The sequence below is a fragment of the Haliaeetus leucocephalus genome, unplaced genomic scaffold (assembly GCF_000737465.1).
Source record: "Haliaeetus leucocephalus isolate CR32 unplaced genomic scaffold, Haliaeetus_leucocephalus-4.0 Scaffold545, whole genome shotgun sequence".
Taxonomy (NCBI): Eukaryota; Metazoa; Chordata; class Aves; order Accipitriformes; family Accipitridae; genus Haliaeetus; species Haliaeetus leucocephalus.
This window is the reverse complement of record NW_010972981.1, coordinates 982,218-1,008,009: the sequence shown is the minus strand read 5'-3', so window position 1 is coordinate 1,008,009 and position 25,792 is coordinate 982,218. Positions and strand designations below refer to the sequence as shown.

Below are 25,792 nucleotides of genomic sequence, written 5' to 3'. Positions count from 1 at the left end.
TGTTTTTCAGATGTTACAAGCATACAGCTGTTCCCATGGGGAATGAAATGGGTGGGGTTTTAAGATTTTCAGAAATGATGTTGTCACTAACAGGAGCTGCTGAGCTTTCAGTGTCTATGGAAATGGGAAATTTCAGTGGTTATGGTTCTAGAGCTTATGGATTTAGATCTAATTGTCACTTATAGAAAAATATTATTCTTAGTATTAACTCTTAGCTCTGCACTCATTAATACAGAGGTAATTTGCTGTTTGGAATTTGGTCTGAAAATCTGTTAGTGGGTTTTTTTTAAAGGAAACGCAAGGAAAAAAGCCAAAGTCAGAATTCATAAGTAAGCTGTGGTAAATCCTGATAGCCCATATTTTCCAATCCTTTTGTATTTAAGGAAAACATAGCAGTACTTGTGTTCTTGCAGATGCCAAGTTGGGGTTTTTTGAGCTGGTTTGCTGCAGACAGACTTGCTATTGTTTCTGTTGCCTACAGGAAGGAATTAAAATTCATGTGCTTTGTTCCTGAGGTGATACTGAGAAATAGCATCCTACTGTAGCATGAGATAAATACAGCGTAATGTAATCTAATAATTTTAACATATTTGTATTTCATTAGGCAATAATGCAGCTTTACCAAAGTCGGCAGAAGAACTAGAATTTGAAAGTAACTTGAGAACTGACGAGGTATTTATTTTATTTTGAAAATTTTAACTATACTGTTTCTTGTATAATTACACATCTTGCTAGGGTTTCTTATATACCTTTTGATTTTTGTGCAGCAAAAATGGCATTTGAACTTCAAAAATTTTGAAGGGTCATTTTTCAGACTATTCAGCTGTACTTTTCTAAGCAGCTGGCATTGAAATTGTGGGCCGTCCATGTTATGCTGTGGTAGAACCAATTCCCTCCCTCAGCCATGCTCTTTCTGTGACCACGAAATCCAAATCTGCTTTTTTCACAGTTGATCATACTGTGTTCATGTTGCTTGTGATACTACTTGTAAATAGTCATACATGCCTTAGCTCTTACAGTTGGCAATTGTTAGTTTAGTGTTTTGAAACAGTAAACATACACTGCTGTTCATTTCATTGTATCACTTCCTTGCCCGTCATCAGACTTGCCCATCCTCTATGTGTTTGAGGAACACTTGCTGCTGTTCTGTACTGTGATAACAACAGCCTGTTATCTGCTGTAACAGAAGAGTAGGGCATCCTGAATAATCCAGGATATTGGGGCTCATGGTCACCTATAGCTTGTGTAAGACCAAAGTAGAGCCCATCTGTTTGTGTGTCTGTGGTGTGATCCATACTAGCTGGGATTCCAAATGGGTTAATTCTTCATTCAGATGCAGGGCTGGTTCCATGTATTCATGTCTTGTCAAACTCTGGTAATAAGCATTTTGAGGGAGAACATGGTTCAGAGTCTCCCAAGCATCTATGAAAGGGTGGATCTGCACAGGGCTACTGGCTGCAGCTCCAGGGCAGAGTATTTCTCAACCATGGTTTTGATCCCTGGGATGCACTTCAGAAAAATCCAAGTCGGCTTCAGTCTGGTGGGATTTATTGATTTGAGTTGAGTTCCACCTGCAAACAGCTGTACTGTTTGCCAGCATAAGGTGATCCTAGAGTTGGTATAGCCATGTTCAAGTGGCACTGTATCTGAGTTTACAGTGTCCAGATCTGACTTAAGTACACTTAGCTCCATATAGCATTATCTATGCATCAGTAATATATAGCTGATCTGCAACCTGAATTTAAAAAAAAAAACACAAAAAAACCCACAAAAAATCAAAACACATGAGTTGAGAAGTGTTCACTGTACCTTGTTATACATTGCAGATACATACTTTTCTGTATACATGAACATTTCTAGAATATTGCTCATATTTGGAACTCAACTTAGAGTAGGTATTGCACCTTGACTTCCTGAGTTTTCTCTTGAGATCTCCTTTTTTTAAATTAATCTCTGGTGCCGATGTTAACTCTAAGGTCAAGGTTAGGCACTGTACTGTTCTACAGTAATGTGACTTAGCTCTGCTGGTGTTCCTTATTAATATTTGTACTGCTGTCTTAAGAAGAAAGCTTTTGAAGGCTTTTATAGATCATAAGACAATGTTCATCATAACATGACGGAGGGGAGTGAGATCACTTGTTCTGGATGTCTGCAATATTTTTGTTTCTTTTGATTCTGTGTTTAGCCACAACAGCCTGAAAGTCCAAGAAGTGAAGAGGGATATGTGGATCTTGATACTAAAGAGTTTCAAAAAGGTGATTTTTATACTGACAGCAACTTACTTTTCATACTGATTTGACTATTACTAATGATGGGAGGCTTGTAGATTTGATATATACTATATGTAGAGGGATTGTAGCAAAGCTTGCAGAAAGCTTCTTGAAATGTTTCTAGGAGCTCGTGTGGCTTTGCATTTGGTTTGTGGGAAAGAAGGAGGGTCAGCCTTTTCTTCCAGTATGATAGGCTGAATGAAAAGTGAAAAGCATTTAGGATTTTAAAAAAGTAGACTGCTAACATTCTATTTAAAATCAATAAATACAGAAAAATGTTTGCTTGGGAAAGATAAAGAAAATTCCCCAAAGAATAGCTTTCTTCCTTATAAACTTAGAACATGTTTGTTTCGGGTGTTGTGACAGGCCCTGTGAGGATATGACAATAGTAAGTACTATATGACTTAAGTCACAGAGACTTCACAGAAAGACCTTTTTCTTCTTTTTTTTTTCTTCTTCTTTTTCTTCTCCTCCTCCTCTTTTTCTTCTCCTCCTCCTCTTTTTCTTCTCCTCCTCCTCTTTTTCTTCTCCTCCTCTCTTGCTCTCCAGAAGATTAAAATATTTCTGGCCATCCACTGAAATTTGAAGAGTACTTATAAGTAGATAATCACTTAGCTAGAAATCTCAATTAGTAACTTGGATCTGTGCTCAGTAATTCCTTTTCCATGTATTAAATTAATCTTCAACAGGACAAAAAAAAAAAATCCCTGTTTCCCAAAACCACATTATTTTAAAATGTGTTGCAATTGTTTGGCTTTCCTATTTAAGCAGAAACAAACCCCTACTTTCTTCCCATCTTGATGGATTTTGTGCTCCAGATGCATTACAAAGATGTTTACAACACTACCAGATGAGAGTTAATCCTCAGTTAATGGAGTAACAAAACTAAAGTGAATTCCAAGAGGTACCAGTGATACTGCTGCATATAGAGTCCAAAGAGGTTAAAGATGCATTTCCTCTTATGGAGAGTTGCAGCTGAAAGCCTAAATGCTATGAAAGGACACACTGTTAAGCTCACTTCTAAATTTTTAGACATGCATACCAAAACAACGTTTTACCAAATAGAAAACAAAGATAGGAGTGAGATATGAGCATTGGTAAAAAAACCTTTGGATTCCTTTTTATCCTTGGGGTAGGTCAAATTCACATACCTGGTTTAATGGTGGTGTATATTCATATAAATCATAAGAGACATGCTCTACTCAGAAAAAAGAAAATGTAAACCCTGAGAATGGGTTAGAAGAATGTGGTCTTCAGGACAGCAGATCCAAAACTTGAACCGGTTTTTCTGTACTGTGATGTTTCTTTGAAGTGCCTGAAAAACTACCACTTCACATCACTCAGTCACCCAGACAGACAGTACTTAAAATTTAAAATGTGCAGATTGAACTAGCTGTGATAATCTTGTTCCATGTAAAATGTTTAACAAAAATCCATTTGTTGTGTAAATCATGTTGGACATTACATACACTGAAGAATAATGCTTTGTAGCTCTTCGTAGAGTTTTTTTTCTTTTTCTCCCCTACCACACAATAATCTCTCTCTATATATACACACACACACACGCACATATACATATAGCTCAACGTATGTAAAAGGAAGTTGTTTAAAAGACAAATGTGCGTCCTGTCATGAGTATGAACAGCAGACACAGTAGTTTAGTAGTCCAAGATTCCTTGGAATGTAAACAAATCATTGCTGTTTGAGTGGGTAGGATCTAGCTCTTCATTTGACACTGCTTTAAAAATTGAAAGATGTTGTGCAACTAAATAGTATCACTGTGGAAGAATTGTTGCTAAAACATGTAGATTTAAGAAATGAGCTACAAATTATATAAAATTGTATGTAGAACTGAGTGGTTTTATTGGATCATAGGTTTGTGTTCTTACTGTAGTTGAAAGAACTGCTTGGAGTGTTTTAGCAGCTTTTTTTTTTTAATTAGAATATTAATTCAGTGCCTTTATGAATCAGACTTTAAGGGGTCTGTAGAACACTCAGTGGAGCAGCTTCTTTATGGTTCTCTATGTATCTATATGAAATGGCTTTGACAGTTACGGAATTTTTTCAAAAGCGCAGAGCATTCATCAGCTCCCATAATTCATAATTATTTTCCACATTTTTGCGATATGGAAGGCTAAGACTCTATCAGAGTTGGAGTACAGCAGAGTCTAGCAGTTGGACAATTTCCTTATGTGCACTGTATCAGCTACAGGTCTCACTAGTACAATTACGGAAGCTATTTCATTGGAAGTGTCATGTTACAGCATAGTTTTCATCGCTTTTAACTTGATCCCATGATCCAGCATCTAGGGTTGTGATGGATAAAATTCTGATTCATTCAAATGCTAGAACTATATTTGAAATTTTAAAGTTACCATATATTTCAAAGATGACAGCCCTCTGCCTGTATTTTAGCCATAAAATGATTCTCAGATATCCTATGCTTTAGAAATCCATATTCCTTATTTTTATTTTTTTGTTTGAATATTGTTAACGTGAAGATTGGATGCTTCTTATTTCCAAAATTGAAAGTAAATTTTATATAGTTTCAGGTACTCTAGAATCCTTTCAGAGAGGTGAAATAGAGGATGCTATGATACTTCGCTCTTGTTTAGCTTTTCTGATTATTTTTGTGATTATTTTTTAATAGATTTGCTGCAAAGGAGTATTCCTTTGGAAAGAGAAACTTTTCATGTAAGTTCTTGGATTTTAAATTTAGTCTCTGTGCTGCTTTTTTTTTTTTCCTTACTTGCATTTACTTCTATTTACATTAAATATTCTCTAAAGGAAAATACGATTTTTGTGTATTCAGAGCCTACGTATATTGAGACTGTGCAGCTGTGTAGGTTGATGTCTAATTATTCTTTCAAATTTGCCAGTAAATAAATCTTCTTGTATTGTTGTTCCACAGTCTGTGACTATTTCAAGACTGTTGTTAACTGGCAGAAAAGAGAAGCTTGATTGTCCTCCTTGAGAATAGAGGACAAAAATAAGGATTATTCTTGGGGCTTTGATCAGGATTAGAAACCTGTTATTTTAATGTAGTCTACTGTGATTTCACAAGAACTTGGAGCTTAGAAGTATAAAAGAGATGAGTGGGAAAGTTGCAAATGTAAAGTGTTTCTTAGAGAGCAGAAGCAAGACGTTTAACGCAGATGACAAGCTAAAAAATGTGTTTGTGGTTTCTTAAACTTGAGTAGTAAACTTATTTATTACTATATTGTAATGTTGGTTGGCCACAGTTCTGGTGCTAGTAAGATACTTCTGTTGCTGCACGTAGGAGAGTGTCCTTTTAAATGCAAAAATATTTTGAGTGAATTGCCATGATAAACTGCTTTTAAAGCACATACTAGGGTGCTTAATTAAAACTGAGACTTTTTTCGTTAAAAATATCAACTAGAAATTCTGAAAATACTGTGAGTCAGAAGTTCTTTCATGGTGCTATCCTATAGTAGTAGCATTCCTTGAGCTCTACAAATAAATTGCTGTTGTAATACTGCTACTTTCCATTTTAATGCATGTTGTACTTGAAAGTAGCAAGTAGGAAAAATTTTCTCCCTTCTGTGTTTATAAACTTTATGGAAAAAAGAAGGTAAGGAGTTATCTTTCTTTGTGTTTTATGTGTAGGAGGAAAACTTGGATACCCAGATAACTGAAGAACATAGATCTAGAGGAACACAATGTAAATCTTCAGGAACAATGGATAAAGAAAAATGTAAGTGTTACAGAACTACATGAATTTGTGTAAAGCTTTTCTGCTGCAAAACAAAGTTCTACTGTGATTAGGCCATAAAATGGTATTTTGGAGGAAAGAACAGAATATGGGGAATTCCAAACTCCAAAGCAAGTGTTCTTCCCAGAACAACTTTTAATACTACACTTAATATATTTGATAAAAATAAAGCAAAGAAACTTTTTTGTCTTTAAAATAATTACTAATTTTATCCTTTTGAAATAAAACACAGGGAAGGAATATAAAGCTGAGGAAAGCTGATCATCAGAGGAAAATCTAGCCATTCAATAGACTTGGTGAGGTTGGATGCTTCCTCCTGTTAGATTGGAAGGAACTAAGTTTTAGTGTAACCTTTTATCTGTCTAGAAGCAAAAAGTGAGAAGCAAGTCAGTCTATTGAATGGCATAAACATTTCTAAGATAAAGTTAGATAAAGTTAACTTAGGAATAAGTTAGACATTTTGTTGACATGATAATGAGACTGACTATGTAATATCTATTCAAGCTCTGCCCTCAACTGCTTTTGTCTTTTCAGCATCAGAAGAATTTAAAAAAAAAACCAAAAACTACTATTAGGTTAATTAATAATGTCTTTTTTTTTTTATAACAGTTTTTATTCTGTTTCTAAGAATTTTGATTTGATGAAGTGAGTAGTTATAAGCCATGCTGTATTCCTTATAGTGTCTCACATAGCATTAACTGCTTTCTCTGTCTCTGGGTGCATTGAAATTAGGCTTGATGTTTTATTTCTTGATGTGATACCTGTCAAATTTCAATTTTGAGTTTGTCTTTAAAAAAACAAACAAAAAAATAAACCCCACTTGTAACATACAAGAAACATGGAATTCTTTTTTGTAATTGTTTTGTCTTCCCTTTTTGAAGAGGGGTTAGCATAACTTTCTGTTCATATTTCTGTAAATAAGATGCTGCTTTTCAGAATCTATTGAATCGCACTAATGATGAGCTAATATAAAAGTGGCATGAAAATCTGACAAATGCAGAAGGCACTTTTTTAACACTTGAACTGTTGTTTGTTTTTGCAGGCAACCAGCTGATTGCTCAGGATGGGAGGAAAGATGATGAACAAAGTCAGTGTTCCAAAATGAAACCTGATAACAATAAGGTATTTTCAAGAACATTTTTTTTAATGTTCTGCAATTGTAATGTAAGTTAGATGGAAGTCTAAGTTTGTATTTCTATAGCAGTTTATTTTGGGAGGTATTTTCATTATTAACTGTAAACTACTTTTGCATTGTCTTGAATACAAAATAACTGACTGTAGAAAGATATTCACTTTTCAAGGGGAATACAATTTAAAAAAAAGAAGTCTGTGGTGGTGTGCGCAGCACCTGAATTCTTTTGAGGTGTGGTGGACCAATTTGCACAATAGTTAGGAGCTTGGGATTGCATGGAGCATTACTGGATCCCAGCTGTCCAGTCAGTTCAGCATCTTCATGGTCATACTGGTCTGAGATCTGCAAGAGAGTATTAGACTTTAGCAGAGTTCTGGGTTTGCACTGATCCCTTCTAAGTCAAAACAGGAATTCAAGACAAAACAGATGTTCCTTTTAAGAGTATGTGCAGAATATTTGGGACTATCTCACCCATTGATTTTGATGAAGCTTCTCGGCATCGAAGTTTGTAAGAGACATTACAAAATCTTGATGAATAAAATAACTACTTGTGTATTGGGTTGGGTGGGTGGGTTTTTTTAGTATAAGTAACTGACAATGATCTTTAATTTTTGGTAAGATGCTCTTTTCTTTGTTGTTTCAAAATCATGTAGGAAGTTATTTCAAGTGATACAGCAGAAGTGTCCAAAGAAATTGATGTAAGGCATACACCTCCTGAAAGTACTATGGAAGAAAAAGGTAGTGAAACTGCCCATTCTGGGCAATTTTATGAACCCATGCTGAATGCTAATTTCTTTTCATTTGAATGATTCTGAGAGAAATTAGGAACTTGATCCCAGCAAATACTTGCATATATTCTCTAGTTGCTGTCTGTTCTATTACTGCTATCAAATAATGCATTAATCCTAGTTCCTTTAATGGTGAGAGCAGATTTGATGTTTCTGCTGTGCTATCACCCATCCACTCCGTTACTGCTTCAGTATGTACCTTGGGTAGGAAAGCTAATTGCAAATAAACAGGTGGATAGGGAAATAGCACAATCGGGGTATGTGACAAGAAGAACTTCTCCTAACTCTAACCACAAATAAGAGGTGTCCTTCTGTGGAAAAAAAACCCATGACATATTCACCATCAGAATCAGTCCTGTTAGTTTCTGTAGAGAAATGAACCAGGAAAGAGTGTGCAGGTTGCACTGTTGTAGTTGACTTATTCATTGCACTAAAATAAATAATAAAAGATGGCGTGTCCACAGTGTGTTAAGTGTTAATATTGGCTTTGATGTAACTGTCTTTGTGTGAGCAGTGTGAGTATCTTCCCTAATGTTAGTTTGACCTGTTCATAGTTTTGTCTCTCCAGTGAGCATGTTGATAAGTCTGAAACTGTTCTGCAATGAGCTGGTATCCTCATCCTCCTGTTTCATTGAATGTGGGAGAAAATTGAGTAGTGGCTTATATCTATCTTGCCACTTTACAGTGGGTCACCCTCTTGAGCTTTTGTTTTATCTTAAATTAGAAGACCGATCTATCTCCACTAGTGTTAGGGAAGCATTCTGGCAGACCAGTATATTGTTGCTACAGGCAAATAGTGTTAATTTGTGATGGGTGTTTTTAGGGAGTTTTGGGCTACAGAATGAAATAAGGCTTTTAGTGCAGAGGTTGTGGCTTGTACCTTTTTCTTTGTCTAATAAAAAAACAAAGGTGTACAGTTTCTCTCGTTTTTTTGCATGTGTGAAGATGAATTTATCATCGAACAGGAACTGTCTGAAAAGGAAAAGTGTGGTCTAGAATCAAATGAAAATTCTCCGGAGGTGAGTGGTCTTATTCATGTTAACTAACCAAGATAATGTAGGTTCACACTGAAAATAAGTACTTTGTCTTTGTATTTTGTTGACAACAGTATTAAAACTTTGACTTCACCCAACATAGAAATAGCTGTGAAAATTTTTGTTTGGTACTGTAAAGTACCAGAGAGTCATGTAGTTCTGTGTCAAAGTATAAATTCACAGACCATAGGACATCAGTGGCTGATTATTGAAGTAGAATTAACTCCCTTCCTACATTTAATAGCACTTATAAATTGTATAGAAAGCAATTCTATAGAGTCGTATTGTATAGAAATCATTTTTTCTGAAAACCTTGTAATTGAGATGTGGACACTTTAGTCACTAGCAAATATGACTTGGCTTTACAAAAATATTATCACTCAACAGTTTTAAAATTCCTTATGTTATCTCTTAGGCATATACTTGTGATACTCTACAGTGGTGGTTATAAACAAATGTCTGAATCCTAGAGATTAAAATTATTGCTGGCCTCTAGAAATGGACACAGTTCTCGAAGTTGTTGGGTTTTGTCATTTGCTTTTTTTGCTTCTAATTTGGAAGAAAATTTTAAAGAATAAATTGTTACATTTGTTTACTCAAGGCTTGGGTCACTAAGATCCGTTGCGGGAGAAGACATCGCTAGACTTGAGTAAATGCTGAATGAGGCACTTAACCTTCTTTCCTTGTAAATAGGAGAACATCTATTATTGGTGATTTTGTGATCCAAGATTGGGGATACTTGTGATCTAAACATCTGACCATATTCATTACTTAAATTTGTCTTTCAAAGCTTAAACTTCAAAGTAAGGGGCCTTTTTTATTAAAGGCCCTGTTTATATAGAGAACGTCACCAATCTGTATATTGGGCTAACTAGGATATTGACTGTTTAATAGCACTTGCTCAACTATTAAAAGATGTAGCCTGTGCTACATGGCATTGGGAAAAGGGGCTCACAAGATACAAAGTTTGGAGTTCTTGTAAGATAGAAAAGATGTGGTGGGATATACAGGGTAAACCAGCAGCGTTTGTGAGACCAAGTGATAGAGTTGTTGCGGGGACAGGGGCAGAAGGCACTGTGTTCTCAGGCATGCTTTGTGCCTGAGGCCAGCCACAGAGAATTTTGTATAATTGGGAGTAGTCTTATTTCTTTTCAGCTGTATCAGTGGACATCGTAACAGGCAGCGTCTCTTTCTATGAAACCTGCCTCATCTATATTTTTAAACTAACGAGCACTACTTCTGCCACTATCACATTATGAAGTTAGCAGCAATCTTTTTGTTATATTTCTCAAATGCTAAATGTCAATTACAATAACTAAAATATTTTTGTTCTTTACTTTTAATAGGAAAATCAGCCTGTAATAGTGAAACGGAAAAGAGGAAGGCCTCGTAAATACCCTCTTGAAGCTGTACAGCCTGGTGGTAAGTAGTTCATAGTACCTGTGTGGAAAAACAAGGAAAATAGTGACATTCAAGTTCTGAATTCATATTTCTTCCCTCAGGTGGGGAGTCAAAAGCTGATATGAGCACTGGGAATGTAAGTGCCTTTATTTTGTTTGGGTGCATTTAAACACAGTGATTCAAGAGCCATTTATCTGTTTAACAGTTAACGGTATTTCAGAAACATCTTACAGAAAACTTGATTATCAAGTTCAGTCTAAGCAAACAAAAAATAATATCTCCTAATATAACTGAACTTTGTAAGCAAAATATACTATTAAGTCAGAACACAGCAAATAACCTAACAGTATGAAACTTAGTACAACATACTTAATACAAATCTAAGTGTTACGCTGGCTAGCAATATACTTGTACGCAGGGTGAAATTCTGATTATGTGCACACATGTCTTTTAATTTGTGCTGAGAGTAATTTTGGCCTGAAGATCAAGGTGACTGTTTCAAAAACTTGAGATTTTTTTTTCCTCTACTGAACCTGTCATAATAATAGCTCATAGTAACTCTTAACATCTGTAAAATACAGTATTGTGTAATGCAGTTGTATTATCTATATTACAATGTGTATAGTTCATTCAAAAGATAGACATGCTGGTTAGTAACTTAAGAGCTCATGAAACATACCTCTGTCTTTTAAAGTTCAGCAATATCTTAATTTCTAAACCCCTGTGAAGTACATTCACTGCTAAGAAAGTATTCTGTTGGGAGTGTTTCTGCAGTGGAGTTGGATTACAGCACAGGGTAGTAATGGATCAGGCATATTTGTGGAATACAACTAGTTGGATTTATTCTGGTGGAAGGCTTCTCTCTTGGGAATTCCTGTATGTCAGAGTCAGTGTTATTGCATAGAAAAGAGGTGATTTTAAAGACAAAGTTGTATTGAAACTCATGTTTTCTGCCTGCTTGCCTGGTGAGGCGCCAGCTGGCGTGGGTGTCAGAAGTCTTGGGAATTTACCTAGGCTATAGATAGCAGGAGTTCTCGTCCCTGCTTGTTCTGTCCCTGCACCATTTCAGGCAGCCCTTTGAGTCCTGTCCCTTCTACAGCTCTGGTGGAGTTTTGTTTCAGAATTCCTAATCTTTCCTCATCAATTTCCCCCCCTGCACCTCCTGCCTCCCCCCCTCCTCCCCAATATTAATTTAATAAAATGTAATTTGAACTGGTGTGGCTTTTGATGTTTGGGGGTTTTGTGTTGGTTGGGGGGGGGTAGGGACGTTGTTTGTTTGTTTTTCAAATAAGAATTAAAACTAATTTTAAAATCCCCCTCAGAAATAGATGCACCTTGGCACCCTCAGTGCTGGAACAGAATCATCTTGTTCTAGTTCGACTGTTTTAAAGGTCTTGTACCTCTTAGTGATGACTGATTGGTGGGTCAGTGAGTTACAGGCTGGCTCCAGGAGGAGCGGTATCTGCCCTCCATCTGAGATAATGGTTGTGTAAGGTGAGATATTATCTCTGTGTGACAGTTTCCCCTAGGCTGCTTTGAGAACTTGCCACTTCAAAGGAAGCGTAGACATCCTAGTGTAGTTGTTCAGTGATGAAAGCAACTGGATTTTTGGACAATCATTATAGGAGATTACATAATTGTACATAGCTGTTTCTCATTCTGACTAAATACAAAATTCTGGTGATTTATAATTCTGCAAATCTGTATACGTGATTGCATAAAGTGACTGCACTAAAATTTTTTGTATTGTTAATAATTACGTTTTCAGAAATGTATTTGAATTTAACTTTGTGTCTTTTATTGCAATGACTTTAGTGTCAGTTAAGTTACTGAAACTGCTATGATTTCTTTTGTTTATGGGCTGATTTGACTAATTTCAAATATTTGTCATAAATTGAAAGATGCATACTGCTGTTAAGAAACTCAGTACAAACTTTCTGTATGCTCATTAGAATGTTTATGCTATCTAGACTTGCAGATACGTTATACTATGAATGGGAGCAAGTTTCTGTGTCTGTGTAATACAATCCTGGATTTTTCTGATTTTCTTTAAATTAAAAAACCCACTCTTTTTTAATTGCAGCTGCAGTTTCCTATCTTTGCGAGTAGAGAAAAAACACCTCAAACAGGTAAGCAAATGATATCTGCTTTAACAAATAAACAAAGATGAAAGAAATAGATAAGAGTTTTCAAGAAAATCACATGGGTTCTTCCTAAACATCATCCCTGACAGTCAGTATTATCAACACGTGAAAATATCTGAGTAAACAGAACAGTGAAGACTTGTCCTTAATTCCTATTGAGTTCTTAATTTAAAAAATTGCAGCTTGAGAAGAACTTATTTCAGAGATGCAGCAGCACTGTTAAGTGCTGAATAGTGCATTGCAGAATATACCAGATAATTTGTTTGTGTGGATAGGCACATGGCAGAGCTTCAGAGGCAAGTACGTACCCCATCAAACTGGTTTTTAGTGACTATTTTCCATTTCTGCTTATTTTCTTTCATACAATGACTATCAATCACACTTACTACATAAACTGTTTTAAAATACATGTAGGAAAAACTCAAATTTTGTTCAGTTAATTGGATTATCTGTGGATGTGTGTCTAAAGAGCTTAGTGGTAGCTTGAGGGGATATTTCCTTCCCCTTTCACAACTGCTGTAAGATCTTTAGAAGATGATCGCTTAACTTTACTCAGAAATGTACTTCTAGTGCTTCAAAGTAAAGTCAAATAAAGTGAAATACTTTTGTATTTCTCTTTCCTCTTCAAACCTGTGATTTGTAGGCAGTCAAACTTTGGTGAATTTTAGATGGTGTAGTTAATTTTTCACATGCATGGAGTCTGAACTGCCCTGGTTGTTTAAATGTGTCTTTTTAATTGTGACCATTCATAAAATAGACTTTAAAATCCATTCAGGAAGCAGATGAACCTGAAAGGCAAGTTAAAATATGGTTTGTAAACAAATACAAACATTCATGCAACAAATCTGAGAAAACAAGTCTTCAAAACAAATCTCCTGGAGTTTCCAAAAGATTAGGTTTCTACAGAGATACTGATCTGGCTGCACTGCACATACGGACCATTTCCTATTTTCTCCACATTTTTTTAAAATCTCAGCTTTAGTCCATACACTTCAGAATTGTCTCTAAAGGGTTAGCTGGCTGTGTGGTAGTTGGTTTCTGTCAACTGCAAAGAGACCAGACAAGAATGCGAGAAAGGTATAAAAGTGCATTCTGGTTTGTTTTTATTCAGAAGGACAGACATCCGACTGAGTACTTAAAGCTTAATTTAGTGTGTTAAGCAACATTTTTTTTTCCAGGTAAAAGGCTGTTGATGTCACAGCAATGTTAAGAAGAGTGTATAAAGTGGATGAAATACCCTGTTAAACTTTTCATCATATGTTAGCATTCATGTGAGAAAAGGAGTTGAAAACCTCTGGCAGTGAAAAGAAAAGTGGAATCCCTCTGTGCAGTTCACTTACTCTGGTAATTTTTGGGTGCTCTGCACAAGGGTTTGCAATAGGGACAGACTCACGTATAGAGTGGGAAACAGAGAGTTTCTTTTCAGTCAGTACAACTCATGCAGTTAACAGACATCTGGTTTCTGAAGGCAGCATCCTCCCGTAACACTGACACTGAACTTGAAACTAAAATTATGTTGCACTTATCAGCAGTTGCTGCTGTAAAGTTAGTAAGATTTTAAAATACTATACCTTATTATTTTTATACTTACCTTGAGGCAAAAGTACTACATCTTCATGTGCTAAAGAGAGGGTTGTATCTCTTAAGAAAGGCATGTCTTGTACTCACATGGAGTATTTTTCAATCAAAAAGCATTTTGCTACAAATTTGCCAAAACTTACCAGAATTTTGAAGTAGCTATCTTTTGAACACAACAGAACTACTAAATGTTGGTTATATGTTAGACTTATTTTGTGTAAAATACTTAACACAGTGGTCAGTCCTATGTTTTATTGCATTTCTTTATTGAATAGTTAAACATCTTCGCATTTTATTTCATTTGCTTTTGTGTAAATTTTTTTCCTCATAACCCTAACAAAGGAGCTGCAGAAAACTTGTGTGAATTTTAGAATATGCTTCTGCTCTTTGAGATCTATTTTTGATCCGTTGCACTGACATTCATTCTGTTTGTTCTATCAGTCTAATTGGTGATGGGTTTAGAGCTTGTTGTCTTTTGTGTTGCTTTCAGAAAACAAAAATAGGCAGCAATTTTATGGAAGGGGAGAAAAAGTATAAAAACTTGCTTTTGCTTAGGCTGCTTCTCTCCTATTTCCAAGGATTTTTATCCTTGCAGTGTTGCAGATAATTCCATTTGACAAAGCTCAAAAGCTTTGTAAAATAATCTTTCTTATCATAGACTTAGGGTAGAAGTGGTAAGCATCTACTATGGAGAGAAGCCAGGTTGAAACATGGGTTGTAGGGTTATAAATGTATTTCAACATGCACAGGCCAGTCTGTAAGAAGTACTGAATTGAAAGTAAAAAGTGGTTCAACAGAGGAAGTCACATAATTTGCATGCCAGGTATTAGACAGGTTTAAATATTGTCTTTTTGAGCTACAACCATCTTGGTGCTTCACCATGGGCATAGTTAAGCACTAGAACAGATTGCCTGGAGGGACCGTGTTCTTGGAGACTCAAAATTGGATTGAACAAGATCTTGAGCAGTAGGATCAGATCAATTAATTTAGCTATGCTTTGAACAAGAGGTTGGACTAGATGACCTCCAGAGGCCCCTTCCAAGCTAAATTTTTCTGTGATTCTGTAATTGGTTGACAGTAATTAAAAGGGGTAAGTAACTTTTGCATTTTCATTAAAACAAAACAGCATATGCAACAAAGCAATAAATAATGTTAGTCTTATAAAGCCTTACTGCTTAAAAATTAATCATTGTCCCAGTCTCTGTATATAACAAAATACAACAAAACCATATTCTAAATTAGATAGAGACTTTAAATGTTTTCTGAGCTTCTGTGATGTTTATGCGAAGTTGAGAGAGTTTGAAAGAACTCCTTTTTAAACTGATTGGCAAAAGACTTGAAGCTCAGGATTAAGTTTTTTTCTGTCCTTTCTTTCTAGGTACAGACATACCTGATAAGAAAGAAACAACAAATGTAAGTGCACCCATTTTAATTTGAGTTTATAATCCATATGTAAGGAAAAAATGTCTGTCTTTTATTTAAATTAAATTGTTCTTGCCTTACTTGCTTCCATTTTATTTTTTCAGGAAGATGAAGCCGAGAAAGCAGAAATGATTTTACGTAAAAGGGGAAGAAAGCCCAGGCGTTCTCTGGTTCAATCAGAGGAAACTGGTAAAAACATGAAACTTCTACTGCTAACAGAATGAGAACATATTACTGCTTACTTTCTGTTTACTAATAGCAACAAGATAAGCTTTATTCAATTTTCCTTTCTTGAGGAAAAATCATTGAGTTACAGCTAGTGTAAATATTATGTAAATATGTGTAAATTACTGTAATCTCATGTCAGAATTGCTACATCCCAGATGCTTCTATAAAGCGTCATGAATTTTCTACAAATTCTGGCTATGAGCTGCATAAGTAAACTATGGTGAATGTGTTAGCAAGATTAAGTCAAACAAGTGTGAATTAAAAATGTTGAAGCATAAAGGAAATGGAAAATTACTTACTTAAAATGGGATTTGTGAATAGAATACCTTTTCTAAACTAAGTGTCCATATCCTTTTGGAGGGCTTTTGGAAAATTATAGCACATGTGTAAAATTTTACATGGGCAGAAACACTGGAGCCAGAAAGAAAACGTCGGAAATTAACATCTTCTGAAGACGAACTAAAAGAGCAGGAGGAAGGTGAGGAAGAAGATGGTGAGGAAGATGATGAAGCACATTCTGGGGCCACAACTAGATCAGCCACAAGATTAGAGGCTCAAAGGTAACTGTGTGTAGAGACACCAATAGCAGGTTTTTTTCTACATTGTTCTTGGTTGTTGTGGGGTTTGGGGTTTTTTCTTTTATTTTTGGGGGGGTTTTTTTTTTGGTTTTGGGGTTTTTTTTTTTAATTAATGAGAGCTTCCCAAATAATTTTGGTTCTAATTCTAGTACCACTCTTCTAGGGATGAAGAGACAAAAGGGGAGGTGGGGAAACTGTTAGGGTCTCAAAAGACATACTTGAGTATGTCAGAAGGTAAGAATTGATCCTGTTGGCAGTCTTCATCCTAGTGATGTCTCAGAAGTTGGGTCTAAGGGCACTTAGTTCTGATACTTAAAAAGGGACCTCTGACTTGGCTGTGCAATTCACCATTTGATATTTGGATTTGGAACACGGTGAAAATGTAATTTCCCATGTCCATTTCTTTTTCCAAATATTATCCAAGTTAAATACATCAATCTGCAGCACTGGAGGATCTCATTTCTAATATGGTGATCTGCAAGCTCAGAAAGCAATCTTACTGCAAAAGACTAGTGTGGTAGCAAGAGTTCTGTTTTCAAGAAGCCGTTCATCTCCCTTAGCGTAGGTCTGCCTTTTTGTAGGCAAACTGAATTATAGCAGAGCTCATCCTCTTGACTTTGTTTCCACAAACAGAGATAGATATCAGCTTTGGGAAGCTTTAATTTATGTTGCTGCCTTCCAGAACAGAGTTGGAGTCCAGGCTTTGTTTTTTATGTTCGTGGTGAGATTTCTGTAAGTTCGCTGGATTTACTTCATTCCTAAGATATCATATGATGTTAGCCTTTGGGGCTTATTTGAAGCACTGTTCACAGTATGCTTTTGAATTCATAATTTCAGAGCTGAATCAGAAAGTAGTTATGTAGTCTTTATTTAAATAAAAACTGCGAAGGTTTACCACTACCACTTTGCAAACAACAGCTTTGTTTTGGTAAAGGCAGAGCGGCTTCCTTTAGTCTCGCATAATTGTTAACTCTAAAACTGTAACGAAAGTTCAGATATTAGTGTTCTCATTCTGATTGCTTGTGGAAACATCTACTTTTTTTATTTGGGGGGGGGGGGGGGGGGTGGTTTGTGTCTTAGATTTCCAGTGCTATCTTCCTAGCTCTGACTGTTACAAAACATCTCTATTTTAAGGTGCTGCAGACAGTCTGCATTTTATAAGTAGCCTTTGGAAATCTGTGGAAGGGGCAGCTGCTTCATCTTCAGCATTGTTGGATTATCAGGTTTTCTGACTTCAGTAACCTGTTTTCCATTATATGAAGTTGATTGCCAGTAACTAGTTTTTCATGTTCCTGAACTGGTGGATACTGAAGCTAATGAGTTCTTTCTTTACACTGGATAAGCAAATTCTCTTTTCTTCTGCAGCCTGTTTGCCTTTGTTTCTTTTGTTCTTCTGCCTGTACTACAAGCTATCTTTTAAAATTTGGACACTTTTATACCAGAATTATTGCAGATTTGAACTAGGATTTTTATTTAGTTAAATACTAAAGATTGTCAGTAAAGTAGCCTTTTGAATCTACATTTGATATGAAAATACGCAGCTTGGCATTGCAGTTTGGGTCTTGAAGCATGCAAATGTTTTTTTTCACTGTTTCTTTTGGCAACTTGTTGCAAATACTGTGCAGACTTAATTTTCTGCGCTTGGAATCCAAGAAGAAAGTGCCTTGGTAAAAGTGTTTTGTTATATATACATTCATCATTCTTTTGTATTACAGAAAGCAGCCCAGCAAGCCAACCACACGTGCAACTTCTAAAGGCAGCAGTCCAAGTTCAGTTTCTCCTAGAAAACGGCAGAACCTAGCAGCAAAAAAAAGATCTCCAAGTGATACAAAAATTAATAAATCTCCTCCATTGACACAGTAAGTATTAAAGTTGAATCCGCTGCTATTGTTTTGGAAGCTACTACATTGATCCCTTCCTTATATGTAGTATACTGCCTCAAAATCTGAACAGCAGTCTAGCTTTGCTCTGTTCTTTCTCTTGTCATATTTAAAAGCTTTTAAAGGATTTTCTTCTGTTTATGTTTTTTCTTTTTCTTTCTTTCTTTAACATTTTGGAAGACTAGAACTTTTTTCTTTCCATCCTCAGAAACCTCTTGGGAGAAGCTGAAAATGCTGTTATGCAGTATTTTAACTTGAGCTGTGATTCCTGAAGGGGGGGAAGAGCAGCTGTAGTTCAGGTTAAAGCAATATATGATGACATGATTCTAATGCTTCAAAGTTCCTTCTAAGATCAGCTGATAAAAGAGAAGAAACTCTGAGAGTCCTTATATCAAGTTTTGAAAATACTTCCCTTTCCCTCCTTCCCTGGTTCATTTTAATTTTTAAAGTTGAGATCACAGTGTAAAATCCCAAGGGAGTAATAAATAGGATGTACAGTTGCTGTTCATCTTGTAGTTTACCTGTAAAATGGGTTATATGCCAAATACATTTAGTTGTCAGCCACTCTGAAACTTGGCAATGTCTTCAAACTGAACCTCAGAAATATGTGTGTCATGCACTGATCAGCTGTCACAGTTCACCTCATGTTAATTACTTTGCATGGTTATGAATGGCCAGGAGTTTAAGCCACATTTATAACTGGTTGCAGCTGAAATGTGGTGGACTTGTATATGTGAGACTTAAGCCACTATTGCTATTCTTCTGTCTTTGTGAGACAGGGTACAAGATAATGTAGTTCATTATATTCTGTTATAATCCACAAGTCTTTCCAAAAGAAAGAGGAGGAAGGAGTAGAGCTCTAGCCCCAAATAAATTCTATATCTGGAGCACTCTGCAAAAACAGAATTAGTATGCAGTACCCTGCTAAGATGTGTGTGCAAGGTCTCCCTATGGTCTGTGCTGGTATATAATGTTTTAGTAGTGAGCTTTTAAATAATATGTCCTGGTAATTCATCAGAGATGGACAATGAAGTTCCATTCTCCAAACAGGATTGTGCCTGATGACCCTTTTTGTTTTACAGGTCCTACCATTGTTAAAATAATTATTAATAATGCTTTTCAGGTTAAAGGCGCAGTCTACCAAGCGTAAAAGGGAAGACAGCCCAACAGTGGTACGGAGAAAAGGCCAGCAGAAAACAGAGGAGACACCAGTAAAGAAAGCGAAACGATAATCTTTACCAGTTAGTACTGTTCATGGAAGAGTCAAAAGAAAAAAAACATCTGTGCTTCTATTTTTTTTAAAGCAAAGGGATTTGCACGTGCTTGTTTCAGAGCTCTAAGTTAATCAATGCAGTACTTTTAAGTTACATTTTAAACAGCTTTATAAACTATTGTTTATACAGAATATTATGTACATTTATTTCAGATGAAAAATAAGTTTACTTTGTATCTGAATGAAAAACAAAGTAGTTATATATTTTATCACTGACTTGGAAAGTTGGGGTTTCCCAATGTGACATGCTAATGCAGATGCTTCCAACCCATGAGGCACCCCTCAGCCTACTAATACACTTTGTAAATAAACTTGTAAAAATAGGTTGTATTTTACTCTGTGTATGAATCTAATCAATGATGGACATTTTATTTATTATATGGAAAGCATTGGTCTGTAAACTTTAGTATATACCTTAGGGTTTTTTAATTATATATTTTACATTCTATGCAGATGTCAGTAGGAAACTTCCCCTCCGCTCCCCCAGGGCTGTCTAAAACCTGAAGTTCTCTAAAATATGCTCAGACAGTTGGTAAAGTATTTTTCTCGCATGCATTAAAGTAGTTTAGCATAGTGAAAGGGACTTGGCTCCTTTCTGTTCACATTTGTGACAAAGTATAAAATCTAAAATGTAATCTTACTGGATTATATTTTCACTTGTGAATTTACTACCAGCCTCAAGAAATAAATAGTATTAGGTTAGATTTATTCACAGTCAGCCGACACTACCCTGAAATGAAACAGTTTTATTTTGCAACTAAACACCTGTTCTTTCAGTATTTGTCTTTTTCAACAGAGGGACCCATTGAAATCAAATGTCACTTCTCCTAACTATAGAGCTTCAGCATTTTATGTTACATTTTATACACAGGTATTAAAAATAGAACCTGGTATTATTGCCAGAATCTTTTTTTAATGTATATTAACTCTGGTAAGAGCAAATGTTCAAGTGAAGTTGTATATAAAGTTAAACTTTTCTTATGATCAAATGTGTCTCTTGTTATGATGTGATGAGTTGCCAAACAATCTGAGATTATTTTAAGTGTTTTGTTGATATTCTGGTTTATAATTAAAAAGAATTCTGGGGGGTTGGAATTTTACTTTTGTTTTTTTCTCTTTTTCTTTTGTGAGGTTTTTTTTGAACTTGTTGTAAGGCAGATGTTTCCGTCAGATATTCTGCTTGGTTTCTTACTGAGATTTTTATATAAAAATTATAAAATGTTTGCCAAAAACCTGAGTTGCCATATTTATTTATTCTTTAATTGTATTGCTGTGGAACTTGTTTTTACAAATGTATTTGGTTGGAGCCATGTCTATAAGCTTTACCTGATTAGTGTCTTTAAATGTTCACAAGTGCTTATATTTTAGGTATTAAAACAGTGGGGAAAGGACTTAACCATTTACCAGGCTTAGTACACTACAAAAGCAGGTGCACACATACTGGGGGTTTTTCCTAAGCAAACTCAAGTCTAAAAAAAGAAAACCTCTTTGCTCTGAAAATTAACTCCTTTTGATTTCTACCTTAACTCTGCTCCCATACTAATACATACCCTGCTAACGTACTGCTGATATATGCCTATATGTTACTAATGTTTATGCACTTCTTCGTGTACAGTTGTAGGATAAGTTGAATCCTTTCCTTTTTTTTTTATTTCCTTTATTTCTCCTTTGCCCGCTGCAGTATGCGTAGGCCAAAATAGTAGATTTCTTTTCAGCCTTTTTTCTGTAAGGCTAAACAAGCTGAACTGTTTGTTTTTGAATCAGTGCTTTCTAGACTTTTGATCATACTTGGAGTCCTTCCCTGCATCTGTTCCGGTTTTGTTCCCTTATACCTGAATTCAGCAGTGAGATTGCTCAGGAGGTTCCTAAGCCCCCCACCACACTGTACATTATTATCATTTCTTCTTCTCTCTCTATTTCTGCTAGTGGTACCTCTCCTGCCACAGTACAGTTTACATTTGCGTATTTCACTGGCACATCTGTTCTGATGGATTATAATGATTGACAAAGCTCCTACTTGTAAGTGTCTGATCCTCTTTGACTGCCAGTTGTCTGTTGATCTCAGCAGAGAAATACAACCCTGAAGATCAATGACAGTCTCTCAGAGTTAACCTGCTTAGAAGGTCTTCTACTGTCCTTCCCCTTAGCAAGGGATAACATTTAGGAGAATCTTCTTGTCTGTGGAATGTATCTTTGATCATTCATTAAATTATTATATGAAGGCATTAAAGGAAGTATTTTCCACCATGAGAGCAACTTTTACTTAAAGGCTGAGGAGGGGAAGTGCCAATTCCACAAACTATTTTAACTTGCGCACATTTCACTCACTGGATAATGGTATGTATGGCAATAGCATCTTGTTCCTTTTCAGCAAAATAGATGTTTCTGCCAGGCCACATCACTGTCCATCCATGTTTGGAATTTTTTTTCTTTGCTTAGTAGTTTCAAGTGCCTGTTACCTAAATTACTGTTTATACTTCACAGGTACTGTAGTGGTCTGCTGTATTTAAGCATAACTTGGGCACTGAATGTTTACAGTTTCCAAGTTTTTCATACACTGTCTCCCAGAGCCCTTCCTGAGCACAAGGAAGGAAAGGGGGCAGAGGAATCAGTTTTCCCTTGGGTGCAGCAGGAGGCACATCCATCTTGTTCAGAAGGTAGGGTTGTAGTCCAGCTTGAACCTTGGCATATGTATAAAGCAACTATACTTTCCTACCCCATGCAAATTTAGAGAGTTCAGGAAAAAAATACTATTCTGCACTGTGATGAAACAATGTCCTGAAAGTGTTTTATGGCGAGATTTGCTCGAGGCAGTTTGTTGCCACCTTTAGTGGAAGAACATGGCTACCCTGCAAATTTCTAAACTGCTTGGCTATTTTTTTTATGTTGTAGTAGCTGTTTTTTCTTCCAGTTCCTTCTCTTGGAACTGCTTCCTTTCTCTGAATATTACAATATTGAGTGAACCAGAGATGTCCTGGTGGAAGATGGAGTTCAAGTCCCCCTGCTGAGTTTTACAGAACGAGAACTTGAATCCTGCTTACCCTACCTCAGCTGCCTATGTCAACCAGCTGACTGTTGGCTAGTTGTCAGTATCTCCTCATTTTCTAGTGTATTCTGCTTAAAGGTTATTTGCATCTCTTAACCCCATGGTATTTTAGATTGAAGACAGTAATCTACTATATAGTTTTTAAATCACACAACTGGATTTTGTTTGGTTGGGGTTTTTGTGGTGGTGTTTTTTTAAACCAACTAAGGGCTCATCAGTAAAAGTTCATTTGCAGTTTTCATTTTTTGATGGGGTCTGGCAAGCTTGTGACTTGCAACTGGTGAAATTTCCCTCTAGAACCTGATCCAAAGTCAGTAGGTGCACTCAGCAGCTGGGACAAAGTTTTTGCTGATACTGGCAGATCTCTAAATGCTTCAGTTTTCTGTTCCAACAGCTTCTCTCGTAACACATGTACTTCTCAGTTGTTTCGGTTTTCTTCAGTGTGTGACATCCATCCCAAATACATATGTCCACTGTTTCTTCTCTCTCAGCCTATGTTCTGAGAGCATCATGTGTACAGAACCACCCCTGGCCCTGATCCCTCGAAGGCTGTATACTGTCCTGAGCTGCCTTTATATGTCCAGAGACTCAGTAAAAATTTATCCCATAAGACTTGGCAACCAAGAGCAGCAGGTGCTCCTGGTCACAGTGACTATCAACAGAGGTCCACTATGATGCAAGTCCAATACAGGCTTAGGAGTCAACACTAAAAGTGGTTGAAGTCTGATACCTCTATCAAGTTCTGCATTGGGAAAAGACCATTTGCCACCACAGACTCTTGTCACTCCTTGCTTTTGGAAGAGGTCGTGGGACTTCTGTGATGCTGAGAATCACTGGTCTGAAGAGAATTGCTGCCCTGAAGCTGAGTGACTTGTACGTGTCCTTCCAAAGCAGCCTGTGATTTCATTGGAGCTGTACCTGTTTATATTGTAAAGAGTGAATTTAACTGCTAGATTTTTGTTCTCTTCCCATTGAAGTCATTCCATGTGAAATGTTTTCAGTTTTAAGATTTAATGTGAACATCTTAAAGTCAACTGCACCTTCATATAGCATATACTTACTCCAAGCTCTTGGTAACTTACGTATTCTCAACATGGCCTGCTTGATCATTTCATATACGAGCTCAGAAGGCTCTTATCTTCACGTCTTCAGCAGCCTTCCATCTATTTCATTTGCTTGTACCTTCAGTTCAGAGGAAATTGCCTGTGTCAGCCTTCTGCAGGTTTTGGCAACTTCTTAAAGATACTGTGCTTACTTCTTCCAGTAGATTCCTTGTCCCAGCTATGTACGTCACACTCCATTACTTCCATCAGCTTCTCAAAAATCCTGGGTTGGTTTCAAGCAGAGTGTTTTTTCCCACTAAAACATGAAAGTTTAAACACCAAGGAAATTCTATCTACATTCTAGTCTTTGTTTCCAGATTCTGATGTTTCACCAAAATTCCTTGAAAGGCTATTTCTGATTTAAACCCCCTTCCTCTTTCAAATCTCAGCTTTTTAGCTCTTATCCTTGCTGGCTTTGTGAATAAAGTCCAAAAGAAAAACATAATAAAAGTAAATGTCTCTCTGGGAGTCCCTAGATAGCTGTATTTCAAGCTAGGAACATAACGCTCTTGCCAACCAACCAGGGAGGAAAAATACGGTTTGAAATGGCCGTAACTTAGTAGGGCAGGAATAGATTTTTTGGCACTGACTGTGCAATTAATTAGCCTAGGGTAGGGTTTCAGAGGCTGCGACTGCAAGGCACCTTTCACCTTCCCTCTTCTTCTGTCCCTTGGCCAGTGCCTTTCTCCATGCCAGTGTTGAGTTGTACAGTCATAGACTGCTGGACCAGGAAGCCTGAAATTTCCTCTACAAAACAAAATTACAGATTAGTTTTTAATGTGGTTGGTTTCCTAAACCAGCTGTTGATGGGGCTGTGCAAATACTGCTGCCTGTACAAAGAAGATGGCCATGTGGCAGAAAGGGGATGTGGAATCACCCTTCCATTATTCCATGGATTTGAGTACACTTAAGTTGGTCCTCCAGGTGCACCATTAGCTCTTACATGCATTTATGGTACCTCTGTATCGAGTAACTGGTGTATAAATGGACAGTGAGCTGATTTGTGGGGTTTATCTTTTCCTAGTGACAAAACAAGGAGGCTTCTGTCGCGAATGAGTGGTTTGGGCCACTTATAAATCACCGTCAAAGGTATTAGCAAAAGTGATTTCATAGGAGTTTATAAAAGTGCAGCTTCACAAAGTTTGATGGCAAGCTTCACTCTGTTACTTAATACATGGATGAAGTGTACAAAGAAAAATCAAGTTAGAATCAAACTAGAATGATTTCTAGAGACACCAAAAGAGGAAGGGAGAAACGTACAAACAAAGATCAAGTTAGAATTCATTTTTCATGATTTGTACAAAGATTGGGGGTACAGAACGGTAGGGGAGACCGTCCCGTTGACTCACGAGGCTCAGAGCAGACCCCCTTGCTTTCTAAACTTCTGTTGAGCTTAGGTGCAGCTGGATCCACTCCTAGTCCCAGACTTGGTCAACGGTTTATGTCTAAGGGATTATGTGTGTAGCAGCAGTCCGAGGTTCATTTACAGTTTGAGGTAAATGACAAGATTTAGTAAAACTTAATCACTGACTAATTTAACATTTACAAAGTGATTCAATAGAATATACCTAGGTCAATTCACACTTGCATGCACACAGACATAAAGAGAGAGAGAGGTGTACCTGTCAAAAATTCCCCTCGATTTCAGTGAAATATTCACATCAAATGTCTCGGCATTTCTCAACAGGCAAAGGGTTGAGCCTCAAGGAGTGAAGGGTATCAGCTTTCGGTGGCAGTCGTCCGATTTTCGCAAACTGGCGAGTCAGCGAGCTCTGCGAGGTGTCCCCCTCCGAGGGAGATGCTGGTTGCAGCCCGCTGTGGTCCAGGAGAGATCAAAGGGCCTCACTTGGGACCGCTGCTTATAGGTTCGTGAGATGGTTGACTTCGGTCCTTGTAATTTCATTCTGGCCTTAATTCTTGTCAGATAACCACAACAGAGAGTCATGACCCAAGCAGCAGGAGTCTCAGGTATGGATCCAGGCGACAGGAGTTTCAGGTGCAGTTAAGGGGGTGCCTACTTGTCCAGACTCACTGTACCATAGCCGGGATAAGAAAGTACCAGGCTGTCCCAACTCACTGTGCAAGAACACAATGTTGGCTGGTCCAGACATTGCTTTAAATTCTGACATGGGACAAGATTATTCAGGATTCTTTAGGAACTGAAGCCCCATTTCTAAAACTG

At 36.8% G+C, this 25,792-nt stretch overlaps 1 protein-coding gene across 1 annotated transcript in view; it reads left to right on the top strand.

Moving 5' to 3' along the window:
- The window catches only part of BOD1L1 (biorientation of chromosomes in cell division 1-like 1), a 42,213-nt gene extending 21,591 nt beyond the window's left edge, over window positions 1-20,622 (top strand). Inside the window, exons 11-25 of the mRNA XM_010576881.1 lie at window positions 605-672; window positions 2,186-2,255; window positions 4,921-4,964; window positions 5,898-5,985; window positions 7,046-7,125; window positions 7,789-7,873; window positions 8,869-8,942; window positions 10,304-10,379; window positions 10,460-10,494; window positions 12,442-12,487; window positions 15,459-15,493; window positions 15,607-15,691; window positions 16,137-16,290; window positions 18,024-18,167; window positions 19,312-20,622. Of these exons, the coding sequence (XP_010575183.1) occupies window positions 605-672; window positions 2,186-2,255; window positions 4,921-4,964; window positions 5,898-5,985; window positions 7,046-7,125; window positions 7,789-7,873; window positions 8,869-8,942; window positions 10,304-10,379; window positions 10,460-10,494; window positions 12,442-12,487; window positions 15,459-15,493; window positions 15,607-15,691; window positions 16,137-16,290; window positions 18,024-18,167; window positions 19,312-19,420 (1,193 nt within the window). The 3' untranslated portion in view covers window positions 19,421-20,622. The remainder of the gene's footprint in view (window positions 1-604; window positions 673-2,185; window positions 2,256-4,920; window positions 4,965-5,897; window positions 5,986-7,045; window positions 7,126-7,788; window positions 7,874-8,868; window positions 8,943-10,303; window positions 10,380-10,459; window positions 10,495-12,441; window positions 12,488-15,458; window positions 15,494-15,606; window positions 15,692-16,136; window positions 16,291-18,023; window positions 18,168-19,311) is intronic.
- Window positions 20,623-25,792: the final 5,170 nt, after the last annotated feature.